Source organism: Lygodium microphyllum, chromosome 10 (genome assembly GCF_053477565.2).
Source record: "Lygodium microphyllum isolate KBCC chromosome 10, Lygodium_microphyllum_v1.1.10, whole genome shotgun sequence".
Classification (NCBI taxonomy): Eukaryota; Viridiplantae; Streptophyta; class Polypodiopsida; order Schizaeales; family Lygodiaceae; genus Lygodium; species Lygodium microphyllum.
In genome coordinates, this window is record NC_141144.1 from 112,584,408 (window position 1) to 112,601,692 (window position 17,285).

General features: G+C 38.6%; 1 protein-coding gene across 10 annotated transcripts in view; it reads left to right on the forward strand.

Annotated features, from left to right (window-relative positions):
• The first annotated feature begins 4,641 nt into the window (after positions 1 to 4,641).
• Positions 4,642 to 17,285, forward strand: part of LOC148030449 (uncharacterized) — a 35,894-nt gene continuing 23,250 nt past the window's right edge. For 3 of the 10 annotated variants that reach the window (XM_087686765.1, XM_087686766.1, XM_087686764.1), the window contains exons 1-4: positions 4,646 to 5,022; positions 6,090 to 6,212; positions 6,314 to 6,367; positions 6,505 to 6,567. In XM_087686765.1, the coding sequence (XP_087542891.1) occupies positions 4,726 to 5,022; positions 6,090 to 6,212; positions 6,314 to 6,367; positions 6,505 to 6,567 (537 nt within the window). In that variant the 5' untranslated portion in view covers positions 4,646 to 4,725. Of the gene's footprint in view, positions 5,023 to 6,089; positions 6,213 to 6,313; positions 6,368 to 6,457; positions 6,574 to 6,650; positions 7,138 to 7,201; positions 7,773 to 8,062; positions 8,493 to 12,289; positions 12,500 to 17,285 lie in introns of those variants that run through there. The other 7 variants (XM_087686760.1, XM_087686759.1, XM_087686762.1 and 4 more) reach the window with 7 other exon arrangements.

Below are 17,285 nucleotides of genomic sequence, written 5' to 3' on the forward strand. Positions count from 1 at the left end.
CATCCATCACTCCCACCATATCTGCTAAGCCCTTATAAACTTCCGAGCGTAAAAGTGATTGATTTTGATGACACCAAGCTAACCTACATTGCTCTATACTACAATAAGCATCAACAATAAATTGTTGCAACAATCGGCCACCCCGCAACATACACACCTCAGTGTCCTCATGCACTAGTAGTCGAAATGCATAAAAGTGCATTTGAGTAACACAGTCCTTATTAGACAATCCATGTATATTAATTGGGACATTAACACTAGTATAAGGTACCTTTACATGCCAACCATCATCACCCATAGGAAAAAGAAGGACGTATAGCATTGGCATATATGCCCTATACAAGTTTGAAATAGCAATACATCGTCCATCCCGACTATAAACATGTATGTCTCAACGATCAAGAGTATTCTCATCGCCTTGTCCTCGCATGATAGCCGCAATCTCAGTTTGCCACTAGAGCTGAGTATTGTCTATTAGCATGTTGAACCCCAAAAATAGTCATTCTCAAATCATGCAAAGGATTGTTTTGCAATTGCATACCCACGGATCTAAAAGCTTGTGCATATGCATTGTGTTGATGCATCATAGACTGAAGCTCCCCAAGCAAGTTTGGCAATAAATTAGGCATAACATCCAACCGATTAGATAACTCGTGCTCAGTATCATAAACATAAAGTTGTGCAAATCTTGGCCTTTCCTGTCGTTGCACATTAGGAATCAAAGAGCCTATACGATGATAAATGGAGCCATGCACTCTAAAGGTATAAGAATTTTCCACAACAAGCAAAAGCTCATCAACATTGGCACCAAGCGACACAAATGCAAGAGCACTATTATATGCTCGTATATTATTTTTAAATACTCTGCTTTAAGGATGCATACCATGCAACAAATCATGCAATAGTTGTGGTGGATATTGCAACTGTGGCATTATTACTTTTCCATTTCGACAACAATGTTTACCAAACAAAACTGACCCCTGCACTTGAGCCTCACATCTCCACAATTTAGCCGAACATCGCTCACACATCTCAGAAAGACTCCCCATGGAATGCACAATCGAGTCTTGAAATAGCAATATTGTAGTTGCAGGATGAATATCCATTGCAGGCAAAGCATGTAAAATGGAGCAAAAACCTCCATTTCGAGCACCAAAGGTTGGTGCATTATTGACACGTGACTCATTAATCACAACATTTCCTAAGTTTTGGTGATTTTCAGCATCACAATTATAATCATTAGCAAATTGCAGCTCAATGAAGTTGTGAAGTCCCTCACGAATCAAGCTATCATGATTTAGGGCCCCTCCTTGCAAAACGTTCCGGCACTCAACTATAGTAGAACACATCTCTTTATACCCCCTCCGGTCATGTCTTGCCATTTGAGCCCTAAGCCTTGCAATTTGTCATCGTCTATATCGTGTAGAGTTGAGTCTATGCCTATGAATACGCAACACATAATCCCTGCTGCTAGTTCTCTGATTATTTAATCCCATATTGTTTGGATTCTCACAAAGCCTGCACATCAAGAGAAAACATGCATTCTTGCAAGGAGAGACTTGATTGGGATTAGTATTCTCAAAAAGACTTAAAAGTAGAATCAATCTAGAATCACATAATCCAAATTACTACGACAATTTAAATCAACACAATCCTCCTATGTGCAAGGAACAATAGTAGTCAAAATTAGAATCATCATATATTTTTATATATTCTATACAATTAGATATATCTAACCCAAAGACAAAAAAAAAGCTATACCCAACCGGGGCGCGATCCCCCAACCTATAACTCAAACCCAAACATCACTCTTCAACATGAATGCGCAATAAACTATAAAACGTTAGGATTCTTAAATCAATGAACTATTCTCTATAGATTGCAAGACATAATAAGTATTTCTATAGATCAAACCTCAAGAAAGAGGCAATATACTTAAAAATAAAAATGTATTTAATATTTACAAACTCTTGAAAAGAGAAAGAATACACAAACTTATTCCAATCCATAGCAAGTTCCTAGACATTGAAACGTATTTTACAGAAAATATTATTCTTTGATACGTACTACATTGCAAAAATATTACTCTTTGATACGTACTACATTGCAAAAATCAATGAAGTTTTCTTTCTAGATTGCAAAACATAATAATTATATGTATAAATAAACTATAAATCAATGTTTACAAACTCTTTAAAAGAGAGAAGAATGCATCATCCCCAATAAATTGAACCAAACACTGAGAGAGAGAGAGAGAGAGAGAGAGAGAGAGAGAGAGAGAGAGAGAGAGAGAGAGAGAGAGAGAGAGAGAGAGAGAGAGAGAGAGAGAGAGAGAGAGAGAATATTACTCACATGCATTACACCATAAAAATGAATATCAAGCGTCAAGAAAGAGACATCACACCACACTGTAGATACCCAATACAGTTTACTCAATCCAGTCTCGTTACAAAAAAAGATAGCACACATTATCACAAAAAAAGTAGTGGCCCAAGCATTTCAATATCTTCATAAGTGAGACAACAATAGATCATAACCTTCATCCAAATGTTGAAGAGAGAGACAGAGAGAGAGAGTGAGTGAGTGAGAGAGAGAGAGAGAGGTGAATATTACAATTAGAGAATATTACTCTCGCGTGCGCTACACTACAAAAATAAAAAACGTTGTATCCACATTGCAAGACCTTTATGCAGATCAAACCTCAAGAAAGAGGTATCGCATCGTTACATTAAAACCAATATAAGCTTCACAAAAAGGAAGCATACATCATCACAAAAAAAACATTGGTCCAAGCACTTCCAAGTAAGATATAAGCGAGACGATAATAGATAACAATAAACTAATTAGTTAGTTAGATTAGATAACAATAAACAAACTAATTAGCTAGTTAGATAACAATAAACTAATTAGATAATAACAATAATAAAACAATTTTATCATTATCATTATCATTAACATTAACAATTAACAATTAACAAAAACAACAACAGTAAACTAAAATAATACCACGATAGACAATAGATAAACTATAAACTATAAACTAAAAATAAACTAATAAAACAATATCTAAATCTTATCTTAATCTAAACATCATCATCATTCATCATATAAACTAATTAGACATTATTATTATTATTATTATTTAGATTTAGATACATATAAACTAATAATATCTATCTAAACAATAATAAAGTAACTAATAATAATAAACTAATAAAACAATATCTAAATCTTATCTAAATCTAAACATCATCATCATCATTCATCATATAAACTAATTAGATGTTATTTTTACTATTTTATTATTTACATTATATATATATATATACATATACATATACATATACATATATATAAACTAATAATATCTAAATAAAAAACAACAATAATAACAATAAACAACAACAATAATAAAATAATCATAATCATAATTAGATAATTAGACAACAATAAACTAATAAAACTAATAAACTAATAAAACAATTTCATCATTATCATTAATCATTAATTATTAATTAACATTAACATTAACAATAAATTAGTAAACTAATAAACCAATAAAACAATTTCATAATTATCATTAATCATTAATTATTAATTAACATGATTATTAACAATAAACAAAAACAAAAACAACAATAATAAAATAGTCATGTTATCTAATCTAATAATCCAATCTAATATATAAAAAATAAGCTAATTAGATAAACTAATAATACTAATTAGTTAGTTAGATAACAATAAACATAATAAAATAGTCATAATCATAATCATCATATCATAATTATAATCATCATATCATATCATATCATAATCATAATTCATAATTATTAATTATTTAGATTAGATAAACTAATAAAACAATTTCATGTTATCTAATAAAATAGTCATGTTATCTAATCTAATAATCTAATCTAATAAATAAACTAATTAGATAGATAACAATAAACTAATTAGATAACAATAAAAAACTAATTAGATAGTTAGTAAACTAATAAACTAATTAGATAACAATATAAGCAAACTAATTAGATAGATAACAATAAACTAAAAACTAATAAAACTTATAAACTTAAACTTAATTAAATAACATTAACTATTAATATTAACATAACATAACATTAACAATAATAACATGACATTAACATCAACATAACATAATAATTAGATATAACAATAATAATCAACTAATAATAATGAGAGAGAGAGAGAGAGAGAGAGAGAGAGAGAGAGAGAGAGAGAGAGACTCTTGCACCTGAGCGAGCTGGCTCCCCTGCAGGCAATTCCAAGCGTGAAGCGTGCTCCTCTACTCCAGAGAATTCTGCAATTCCAAGCGTGAAGCGTGCTCTACTCCAGAGAATTCCACCTTGCAACCAAGCAATCGAAAAGAGAGATAAAAAATATGTGATATAGATGTCTCTCATTAATCATGAGAGAAAGAGATCGTGGGGTATTAAAGCCACGTTAACCTCCCACAACCTTGCATACATGCAATTCAAAATTCAAAAACAGACTTGGGATTCAAAAGTAAGCTCGGGAAAAGAAATGGAGGTTCGGAAGATACCGAATCTCCAGCCAAAGCCAAAATGATAAGTAGATGGAAATACCGAACCTCCACCCAAAATGATAAGTAGATACAGATTAGATGGATATTACATGAAATAAGATTTATCACTCAGAGAAAATATCCCAGAGAAGTGTCCTCGAGAGCCAAAAATCGCAGCCATGGCGACTGCTGCTGCTACTACCGTTGCGATCAGTGCGGCCGTAGCACTTCGCGTCTCCGAAGGTCAGCAGACATCCACATCCTCGTCTTCACCGCGGCTTGCTTCTCTCAAGGTGCCGAATAACAGCTGCAGATGCATTTCTAGAGTACAGGCTTCGCTGTCCTCGTCTTCTCCTGCTCCTTCTTCGTCTTCTTCATTGTCGTACTCACAGGAAGCAGCCTCCTCCTCTTCAGCTGCCATCCCGGTGCCGACGCCGCCTCGTCAGGCACCCCTTATCCATCTCGAGTTCATCGCTGTAAGCTTCATTTTTTTCAAATCCTAAGCATGTCTTATATCTTTTACTTGTAAATCGTTAGTCTGGACTCTGAGCCACCGCAGAGAAACTTTCATGGCATTGGGATTGCCTCTATACTAGGGCTGCTTCCATGGGTGTACGCATTTATTACCCTTCAACGGACTACACTAGGAACGTCACCGTATTGTGTCACTGTACTGGCAAAGATTCTCACATGAGACAGTGCAATATATAGTGCATGTTTCCGAGTGGTTGAGAATGTGCAATTTATAGTGCAATGGTGTGACTGTGTTTCTGAGTGGTTGAGGATGTGCAATTTATAGTGCAATGACATGACCGTGTTTCTGAGTGGTTGAGGATGTGCAACGTGTAATGCAATGACATGATTGTGTTTCTGAGTGCTTGTATTTGTCCTCTTACATGTAAATTATGCTCTGGGGATCAAACTAGTCAGGGGAATCTTAGTGTCACCAATGGGCCTAGTAGATCATCTGTCCACCAGTCTCTCATATGCATCTACACATGATATTGTGAATAGTTTGAGCAAGTGAATTGTGAATTGGCAGTCCAGAACAGGTAGCCAGTTGTAGATGTTTCTGAGTGTGCGTTCCTGACATGATGCTCACTAGATTTTAGAAAGGCTTTGCAGATGGGCATGGAGTCTGTGGTGGCTCCGAGTTTACATAGCATGATTGTCAGTCCCTCACAAGAATCCTAATAGTATCTTAACAATTTCACAGCATTGGATAAGCTCACTGTTTGGGAACTTGTGCTTGCCATGCTAGCACTGATTTTCAGTTGATCTGCTATATTCTGATCCAGGGCACTTTCAGCAGCTTTGTAATATGCCATGCATGCATACCCAGTGGTTCTTTTCTTTGGCTTGAAATTATGCGCTAGTCAACTACAACCTAATTGAAATTAGATTCAGTGGATCTGAAATGCTCACTGGGCCTTGTGCACTTTAGAGTACCAGTTTCTTCTTTGTAGACATTGTTTGAACTATTTTCTCCGTTTTTCATTTTCCCGACTTCCTTTCCCTTGCTCATGTCTGTTATTCTGAGCAGCCTGATAATCGCCCAGGAGAAAATGAACCGATTCCAGGACCACAATATTGCACTGCTGTAAGTGGGGAGAAACTGCTACGAGATGTTATGCTGGAGAATCAAATTGAGCTATATGGACCTTTTGTGAGACTTGAACTCTCTTTCCTTGATTATGTCCTAGTTATTATGAACATGATGTTGTAGTAAACTTTGTGACATGATTTGTGTGATGTTGATGATTGTAGGGCAAAATGATGAATTGTGAGGGACGTGGCATGTGTGGGACGTGCCTTGTTGATGTAAGCAACTTTGCTTTTCCCTCCCACCCTCATCTCCCCTTTCTTCTGCTTCCTTCCTATCTATATAAAATTTGTGGATGATTTTGTTAGGTTTGCTGAAAGTAAGGATCTCTAATGTCACTTAAAACAATTCCCAGATTCTGGAAGGTGCAGAATTGATGAACAAACGAACTTCAGCAGAGCCTTACTATTTGAAACTGGTAAGTCATCTTCGATTTGTTTTTATATACATAGAATTGCCTTTTCTGTATACCAAGCCACACTACATTTCATGCTTTGGCAGGAAAGAAGTCCATAAATTATTGTGAAAATATATCTTACCAAGTCTAACCAACAAAGAAAATACTGTAGGCTGACATACACTACAGTGTGCACTAAATTGCAAATGTGGATTCTGGTTTTGAAATCATCAACACTGCTATAAGTAGCATCATTTGATACTTGGCTGATGAGTGTATCTTGATCCAAGGCAAACCCTAGTAGTCAAGTTGGTTTATTACTGTTAGCAGTCATGTTTGTCATGCCTTGTCATCTCCTGCCTGTGAGCCTCAGTCTGAGTCAGACGAGGACATTAGGAGCTCTGACATGTCTGTCATGTGTTATGATGGGAGAGGCTAGTCACTCTCGAATGGCTGTCTTAGGATGTGCATTTCTTTTTAGCCTCTTTTAGTGGGCAGCCACTGGCTGCCCGGCCACTTTTTTGGTCACTGATGTGGGGCGCCCATTTTAGGGCATTTTTAGGGTTTGTGCCCATTTTAGGGCATTTTTAGGGTTTGTCCTTTTGCCTATTTATAGGCAGCCCCCCTCCCCACTTGATCACTTGTCTTCTTGCAGATTCCGACACTCCTTCTCCCCCGTGGTGGTGCTGCCATCATCATCAGCCTGATCTGGTGCCCTTACTGACATTGTGGGCTGTGTGCAGGGATTGATCAGTCTCCTTCCGCCTTCCCTTTTGTACTCAGCATTCATTTCAGTCAGTGCAGATTTCTCTTCCTTATTTTTTGCTTTCTCTCTCTCTCTCTCTCCCTCCGTGTTCGAATTTTCTCTTCTGCAGCGCACTCTCACATGGTATCAGAGCCGAAGGAGAGTACACGGAGCTGAGATTTACGCAGGAGATCACCCAAATCTTTGCGTTTGCTGTTGGTCTCTTCCCCAACAGCCAAGGCGGCCCTTCCAGGAGGTCACCATCCTTGTGTTTGCTGCAGGCGCCCCCTCCAGAGGCTGCCACGTCATCAACAACCTCTTTTTGGGATCGTTTTCATCAGGGCGGCCACTCCTATAGTTGGGCGACACTCCTCCAGGCTGCGCTTTGCTGATCTGGCTGTTGTTTTATCTCCAGGCGGCTCTTCCCCTGCTGGCGACCTACTCCCAGGCTGCGTTTTGGTGCTGACGGCTTCTGTCTTGGTGCTATGTTTATGATACTGAGGCCAAGATTTGCACAACTTTATGTTTATGATACTGAGTATGAGTTATCTAATTGGTTGGATGTTATGCCTAATTTATTGCCAAACTTGCTTGGGGAGCTTTAGTTTATGATGCATCAACACAATGCATATGTACAAGCTTTTAGATCAGTGGGTATGCAATTGCAAAACAATCCCTTGCATGATTTGAGAATGACTATTTTTGGGGTTTAACATGCTAATAGACAATACTCACCTCCAGTGGCAACTGAGGTTGCGGCTATCATGCCAGGACAAGGCGATGAGAATACTCTTGATCATCGAGACATACATGTTTATAGTCGGGATTGACGATGTATTGCTATTTCAAACTTGCATAGGGCATATATGCCAATGCTATACGTCCTTTTTCCTATGGGTGATGATGGTTGGCATGCAAAGGTACCTTATAGTGATGTTAATGTTCCAATTAATATACATGGATTCTCTAATAAGGACTGTGTTACTGAGATGCAATTTTATGCATTTCGACTACAAGTGCATTAGGACACTGAGGTGTGCATGTTGCGGGGTGGCCGATTGTTGCAACAATTTATTATTGATGCTTATTGTAGTATAGAGCAATGTAGGTTAGCTTGGTGTCATCAAAATCAATCAGTTTTACGCTTAGAAGTTTATAAGGGCTTAGCAGATATGGTGGGAGTGATAGATGATGGGCCGATAGGGATTATTGGTGCCTCTATTGGTAAAAGGGTGGTTTTGCCGTCTTCTTTTACTGGTGGGCCAAGATACATATATTAGTTGTATCAAGATGCCATGGCTATAGTGCGAAGTAAGGGAAAACCTGATCTGTTTATAATGATGACATGTAATCCAAAGTGGTTAGAGATAACTAATGCTTTGTTGCTTGGACAGACTGCTTATGATCGTCCGGATTTGATCGCTCGGGTATTCCATAAAAAACATGCTGATATGATGTATCTCTTGTTGAAAAGGAATCTGTTTGGAAATGTTGCAGGTTATGTTAGTGTGATTGAGTTTTAAAAGCGGGGGCTATCATATTCTCATACTTTGCTAATTTTGGAGCATCTTTTTAAACCCTCTGAAGCATGCCATTATGATACATTTGTTTGTGTTGAGTTTTCTGATAGAGAAAAGTTTTCAGCTTTGTTTGAAACTATCTCTAAATGCAATGTCCATGGTCCTTGCGGTGTAATAAATCCCAAGAACCCTTACATGCGCAATGGTCGATGCACTAAAAAATTCCCTCGAAGGTTTGTGAATGTAACAACTGTTGATAGCTCTGGCTATCCTATTTATAAAAGACGAGATGATGGAAAGACAGTCACAATAAAGGGTAATACTATTGATAATCGATGGATTTTTCCATACAATCCGTACTTGAGTAAAAAATACAATGCACATATAAATGTTGAGGTATGCTCAACGGTGGCAGCTGTTAAGTATTTGTATAAGTATATATACAAGGGACATGATCGTGCAACGATTAAATTTTTTGTTGGAAACTCAAGGTTAAATGGTACGACCTTTTGTGATGTAGATGAGATCGAGAGTTATTTAGATGCACGATATGTTTCTGCTTCGGAAGCGTGTTGGCGAATATATGACTATGCATTGCACAATGAGAAGCCTGATATACAGCGGTTGCAGGTGCACTTGCTTGGTGAGAATTATGTGGTATTTCAAGATACAGACAATATATCGGATGTTATGCAGAATGAAGGTATCAAGAAAACTACTCTTACGGAATGGTTTGTGTGCAATCGTATTCATCCAGAGGCTCCAGCTATTCGGTATCAAGACTTCTCGCTGTATTGGGTGTGGAATGCACAACGAAAGGTATGGACGAAGAGAAAGCGTGGAAATACGTGTGGTCGAATATACTTTGCGCCGCCCACATTTGGTGAGTGTTATTACTTGCGAATGCTCTTGATAGTGTCTCCAGGATGTATGTCTTTTGATGATTCGCGTACTGTTGGCAACGTGGTGTACAACACCTTTAAGGAAGTCTGCATTGCAAAGGGCATGTTAGAGGGTGATGATGAGTGTGTTGTGTGCTTGGAAGAGGTTGCATCTGTACAAATTGGTGCCCGGTTGCGTGCTTTGTTTGCTGCAATTTTGGTCTTCTGTGAGCCTGGTCAGCTCTGGGATAGGTTTATGTCACCGATGGTGGAGGATATTTTGTATAAGTTACAGTTAGAGCATGTGCATACATCTTCTGCAATTCTACAACAAGAGGCATCAAAGAGGGCTTTATTGCATCTTCAGGATCTTTTGCGACAACACGGGCGAAGATTACCTGACTTTGATGGATTGTCAGAACCTCATCGAACAGATTCTCAGTTGTGTGGTAACCCTCTTTTAGAAGATGAATATGCATATGATATACTGGAGCAACGTAGAGTTTGTGTTTGTATGGAGGTAATGTTGAATGATGGACAGAGGATTGCATATAATGCAGTTACAGGTACCATTGGTGGAAACTTTGGGGATGTTTTTTTTTTTGATGGTCCAGGTGGGTCTAGAAAGACATTTCTTTAGAAGTATTTGCTTGCTAGGTCGTGCAGTGATGGTCATATAGCATTGCCAATGGCATCATTTGGCATTGCTGCTTTGCTTCTGCAAGGCGGTTGTACTGCTCACTCGAGATTTAAAATTCCATTGGAACTATGTAATCGATCCACCTGTAATATTCTTGTCTAGAGCGATCTTGCTCAATTGTTCAGACAATCGAGCCTTGTTTTATGGGATGAGGCTCCCATGATGCACATGTTTGCATTTGAAGCTGTTGATAGAACTTTAAGAGATATTATGAGGTGTGATAAACCATTTGGTGGAAAGGTTACTTTGCTTGGGGGCGATTTTAGGCAAATCCTGCCCGTCGTGATGAAGGGCTCCCGTGAAGATATTGCTAATGCGGCACTATGTTGCTCTCATTTATGGTAGTATGTTAAGGTGCTAAGGTTGTCTGGGAATATGAGGATTTCAACCGCTGGTGGTGTAATGAATAATGGATTTGTTGGTTGGATTTAAGGGATAGGGGATGGAGTGGGTATTACGGAGAATTATGATAAGTTACATATTTTATCTAGCATGGTATTGAAAGGGTGCTGTATTGAAACCTTGGTTAATAGTGTGTACGGTGAAGTATCCGCGGTGAGAGACTTTGGGGCATATTTTAGTGAGCGTGCTATACTTGCAGCGCGGAATATAGAGGTGGCTTCTTTGAATAATTGTGCATTGCAATAGATGCTAGGAGAAGTTATACAGTACTATAGTGCCGATTAATTTGCAGAGACGAGTGAGAGCTCATTTTTATACTCTGTAGAGTATTTAAATACATTGGATCTTGGAGGTGGATTTCCTCCCCATCTATTGTTACTAAAGATGAATGCACGTATTATTCTGCTTAGGAACTTAAATCCAGCAAAAGGTTTGTGTAATGGTACATGGTTGATGTGTAAGGCATTCAATAAAAAGGTGATAGATGCTGAAATAATAACAGGGACAAATGTAGGGAAACGAGTTTTTATTCCTAGGATCACTTTTATTCCTAGCACCTTGCAATTTCCGTTTGCTATGAGGCGGAGGCAATTTCCTATTCGATTGGCCTTTGCTATGACGATCAATAAGTCGCAAGGCCAGACATTGTCTGTTGTTGGTCTTTACTTAAAGACACGAGTATTTACACATGGACAGTTGTATGTTGGATTTTCAAGGGTGAAATCCTCATGCGATGTGAGGGTGTTATTGGATGAGGATGGAAGCACTGTGAATGTCACGACGAACATTGTGTACAAGGAGGTACTTCAGAAGATGCAATGAGGTGCATTGCTTTTTTGCAAAGATGTATACGAAGATGAATTTTTTAGAGTGAAAGATATGCTTGCATTTTTTTAGAGATGTATCTATTGAATTTTGATGGCTTTGTAGTCCTTGCTTGGTATGTATGTGAGATAGCCTCGAAGTTGTATTCGGTTGGCATATACTCGATGGTAATTGAGTATATATTCCCTACACTGTACATAAGTGTTTGCTTGACTTTTGCAGATGCCTACTCTAAGCTGGGGTTATTATCCAGCTTTTGAGTATCAGAAGGAACTACAGTGTAACTTGCGCGTAGTGACAACACATGATATTATAAGAAGAACGCTTGCAAGGTTCATTGAGCGTTTGTATGATGATGTCAACATAGAGATTTTACTTCCAGTCTTTATTGAGGTGGTGCATTGTGGGTATACTCAGTGCTTTCGAGTGCATATGGATGAAGCTGAGCAGGATAAGAGGTTTCGACGATCTCACATTGATAGAATATCGAGGGGGTGGTCGGTGTATGAATTTAAGGACCTCAGTTGTTTTGTGACGCTACATCAAGCTGTGACAATGCATGCCAAGTGGTTTGCAAGTGTTAAGTCAAGTATTGTTATTCCAATGTTAAGTGATCTTTGTCAATTGTTGGATGTGTTCATATTTACGTTGTGAGCTTTTAAAATTTTAGGCGCAAGAAAGAGAGAAAAGACTATCATGTCCCCTGTACCATCACCGGGACGAAGAGTGGCAATGGGACTTGCTTCTCCTCAGCATGCTGTGTTGGAGAATGAAATTTTTTCCAGTGATTCCTCAAAGAAAAGAAAGCTTCATTTTGATTAGGCCCGATGGAAAGTTTCAACATCTTTGTAGTGCTTGGATGTAGATGTATCCATATCTATTTATCATAGGCGTAATCAAGAAGTGGTACTTCGTGGTTTGTTGATACTTGGATTTATGGTACAAAGTTTTCGGCTCTGGAGCAAGATTTGGTTTTGGGCTTTGCTTTACCTATCTGTATTTGATGCTTGGATATGCTTACACTTTGTGGTTCATTTCAGTGTAGCAATGTTATTTATGATTGTAACATGGAATGATCATGTAGAGCTACTTCTAGCTATTGCGCATACCAGGTATTGTTGTTTTAATGTTAAGTCCCCTGTACCATCAATAAGACGAAGAGTGGCGATCGGATTTGCTTTGCCTGGCTATGCTATATTGGAGAGTGGAAATACTATTATGTCCCGTGTACCATCAACAAGACGAAGAGTGGCGATCGGACTTGCTTCGCCTGGTCATGCTATATTGGAGAGTGGAAATTTTCCCAGTTATTTCTCAAAGAAAAGAAAGCTTCATTTTGGTTAGACCCTATGGGAACTGTAAATTTTTTTGTAACATTTGGATGTAGATGTATAGGCACAATCAAGGAGTGACACTTTGTGGTTTGTTGATACTTGAAATTGTGGTGCAAGGTTATTGGTGCAGTCTCTAGAAGAAACTTTGGTTTCGGGCTTTGCTTTACCTATGTGGGTTATTAATACTGAGAGCTTGCATGCAATGCTTGGACAAACTTAAATTTGTGGTGTGGCTCATATATCTTTTATTTGTGGTTCGTTTCACCGTAGGAATGTTATTTCTCATTGTAACATCCAAGGATACAAGTTGTTTCTAATTGTTGTGAAGAGCAAGTATAGATACAAGTTTATAAGTTTGGTGCATGGTCATTGCATGTATATATGAGTCTATGTACTCCTTGATGCAAATGCATATTTGGCCTTTTATACATGTAAGAGAGAGAGAGAGAGAGAGAGAGAGAGAGAGAGAGAGAGAGAGAGAGAGAGAGAGAGAGGTTGAGAGTGATTGAGTGAGTGAGTGTGGATATATAGGGGGGAGGTGTAAATGGAATGAGAGATAGAGGGGTTATGAGTAGAGGAGAGTAAAGCATGTGATGTTTTTGTGATAGAATTACCCACTGTGCGATAGGGAAGTGAAGTTGCTGTGCGATGCAGCTTCACTTCCCTCGCACACCGCTTCGCGGCAGCGAAGCTGCCGTGAAAGCGGGATAGCGTTTCTTGTGCGCGAAGCAAGTCCGATCGCTACTCTTCGTCTGTACCATCAACAAGGCGAAGCAAGTCCGATCGCCACTCTTTGTCTTATTGATGGTACAGGGGACTTAACATTAAAACAACAATACATGTCATACGCAATAGCTAGATGTAGCTCTACATGATCATTCGATGTTACAATCAGAAATAACATTGCTACACCGAAATGAACCACAAAGTGTAAGCATATCCAAGCATCAAATACAGATAGGTAAAGCAAAGCCCAAAACCAAATCTTGCTCCAGAGCCGAAAACTTTGTACCATAAATCCAAGTATCAACAAACTATGAAGTACCACTTCTTGATTACGCCTATGATAAATAGATATAGATACATCTACATCCAAACGCTACAAAGATATTGAAACTTTCCATCGGGCCTAACCAAAATGAAGCTTTCTTTTCTTTGAGGAATCACTGGGAAAAATTTCATTCTCCAACACAGCATGCTGAGGAGAAGCAAGTCCCATTGCCACTCTTCGTCCCGGTGATGGTACAGGGGACATGATAGTCTTTTCTCTCTTTCTTGCGCCTAAAATTTTAAAAGCTCACAATGTAAATATGAACACATCCAACAATTGACAAAGATCACTTAACATTGGAATAACAATACCTGGCTTAACACTTACAAATCACTTGGCAGGCATTGTCACAGCTTGATGTAGCGTCACAAAACAACTGAGGTGCTTAAATTCATACGCCGGCCACCCCCTCGGTATCCCATCAGTGTGAGATCGTCGAAATCTCTTATCCTGCTCAGCTTCATCCATATGCACTTGAAAGCATTGAGTATATCCACAATGCACCACCTTAATAAAGATTGAAAGTAAAATCTCTATGTTGACATCATCATACAAACACTCAATGACCCTTGCAAGCGTTCTTCTTATAATATCATGCGTTGTTACTGCGTGCAAGTTACACTGTAGTTCCTTCTGATACTCAAAAGCTGGATAATAACCCCAGCTTAGAGTAGGCATCTGCAAAAGTCAAGCAAACACTTATATACAGTGTAGGGAATATATACTCAATTACCATTGAGTATATGCCAACGGAATACAACTTCGAGGCTATTTCACATACACACCAAGCAAGGACTACAAAGCCATCAAAATTCAATAGATACATCTCTAAAAAAATGCAAGCATATCTTCCACTCTCCAAAAAATTCATCTCCGTATGCATCTTTGCAAAAAAGCAATGCACCTCATTGCATCTTCTGAAGTACCTCCTTGTATACAATGTTCGTCGTGACATTCACAGTGCTTCCATCCTCATCCAATAACACCCTCACACCGCATGAGGATTTCACCCTTGAAAATGCAACATACAACTGTCCATGTGTAAATACTGGTGTCTTTAAGTAAAGACCAACAACAGACAATGTCTGGCCTTGTGACTTATTGATCGTCATAGCAAAGGCCAATCGAATAGGAAATTGCCTCTGCCTCATAGCAAACGAAAATTGCAAGGTGCTAGGAATAAAAGTGATCCTAGGAATAAAAACTCGTTCCCCTACATTTGTCCCTGTTATTATTTCAGCATCTATCACCTTTTTATTGAATGCCTTACACATTAACCATGTACCATTACATAAACCTTTTGCTGGATTTAAGTTCCTAAGCAGAATAATAGGTGCATTCATCTTTAGCAACAATAGATGGGGAGGAAATTCATCTCCAAGATCCAGTGTATTTAAATACTCTACAGAGTATAAAAATGAGCTATCACTCGTCTCTGCAATTGAATCCGCACTATAGTACTGTATAACTTCTCGCATCGATTGCAATGCACAATGATTCAAAGAAGCCACCTCTGTATTCTGCGCTGCAAGTATAGCACGCTCACTAAAATATGCCCCAAAGTCTCTCACCGCAGATACTTCACCGTACACACTATTAACCAAGGTTTCAATACAACACCCTTTCAATACCATGCTAGATGGAATATGTAACTTATCACAATTCTCCGTAATATCCACTCCATCCCCTATCCCTTGAATCCAACCAATAAATCCATTATCCATTATATCACCAGTGGTTGAAATCCTCATATTCCCAGACAACCTTAGCACCTTAACATACTGCCATAAATGAGAGCAACATAGTGCCGCATTAGCAATATCTTCACGGGAGCCCTTCATCATGACGGGCAGGATTTGCCTAAAATCACCCCCAAGCAAAGTAACCTTTCCACCAAATGGTTTATCACAGCTCATAATATCTCTTAAAGTTCTATCAACAGCTTCAAATGCAAACCTGTGCATCATGGGAGCCTCATCCCATAAAACAAGGCTCGGTTGTCTGAACAGTTGAGCAAGATCGCTCTGAACAGGAATATTACAGGTGGATCGATTACATAGTTTCAATGGAATTTTAAATCTCGAGTGAGCAGTACGACCGCCCTGTAGAAGCAAAGCAGCAATGCCAGATGATGCCGTCGGCAATGCTATATGACCATCATTGCGCAACCTAGCAAGCAAATACTTGTAAAGAAATGTCTTTCCAGACCCACCGGGACCATCCAAAAAAAAAAATTCCCCAAAGTTTCCACCAATGGTACCTATAACTGCATTATATGCAACCCTCTGTCCATCATTTAACATTGCCTCCATACAAACACAAACTCTACGTTGCTCTAGTATATCATATGCATATTCATCTTCTAAAAGAGGATTACCATACAACTGAGAATCTGTTCGATGAGGTTCTGGCGATCCATCAAAGTCAGACAATCTTCTCCCATATTGTCGCAAAAGATCCTGAAGATGCAATAAAGCCCTCTTTGATGCCTCTTGTTATAGAACTGCAAAAGATATATGCACATGCTCTAGTTGTAACTTATACAAAATATCCTCCACCATCGGTGACATAAACCTAACCCAGAGCTGACCACGTTGCGCAGGCTCACAGAAGACCAAAATTGTAGCAAACAAAGCACGCAATTGGGCACCAATTTGTACAGATGCAGCCTCTTCCAAGCACACAACACACTCATCATCACCCTCTAACATGCCCTTTGCAATGTAGGCTTCCTTAAAGGTGTTGTACACCATGTTGCCAACAGTATGCAAATCTTCAAGACATACATCCTGGAGACACTATCAAGAGCATCCGCAAGTAATAACGCTCACCAGATGTGAGCGGCACAGTATATTCGACCACACGTATTTCCACGCTTTCTCTTTGTCCATACCTTTCGTTGTGCATTCCACACCCAATACAACGAGAAGTCTTGATACCGAATAGCTCAAGCCTCTGGATGAATACGATTGCACATAAACCATTTCGTAAGAGTAGTTTTCCTGATATCTTCATTCTGCATAACATTTGATATATTGTCTGAATCTTGAAACATCACATAATTCTCACCAGGCAAGTGCACCTGCAACCGTTGTATATCTGGCTTCTCATTGTGCAATGCATAGTCATATATTCATCAACACGCTTCCGAAGCAAAAACATACCGTGCATCTAAATAACTCTCGATCTCATCTACTTCATGAAAGGTCGTACCATTTAACCTTGAGTTTTCAACAAAAAATTTAATCGTTACACGATCATGTCCCTTGTATATATACTTA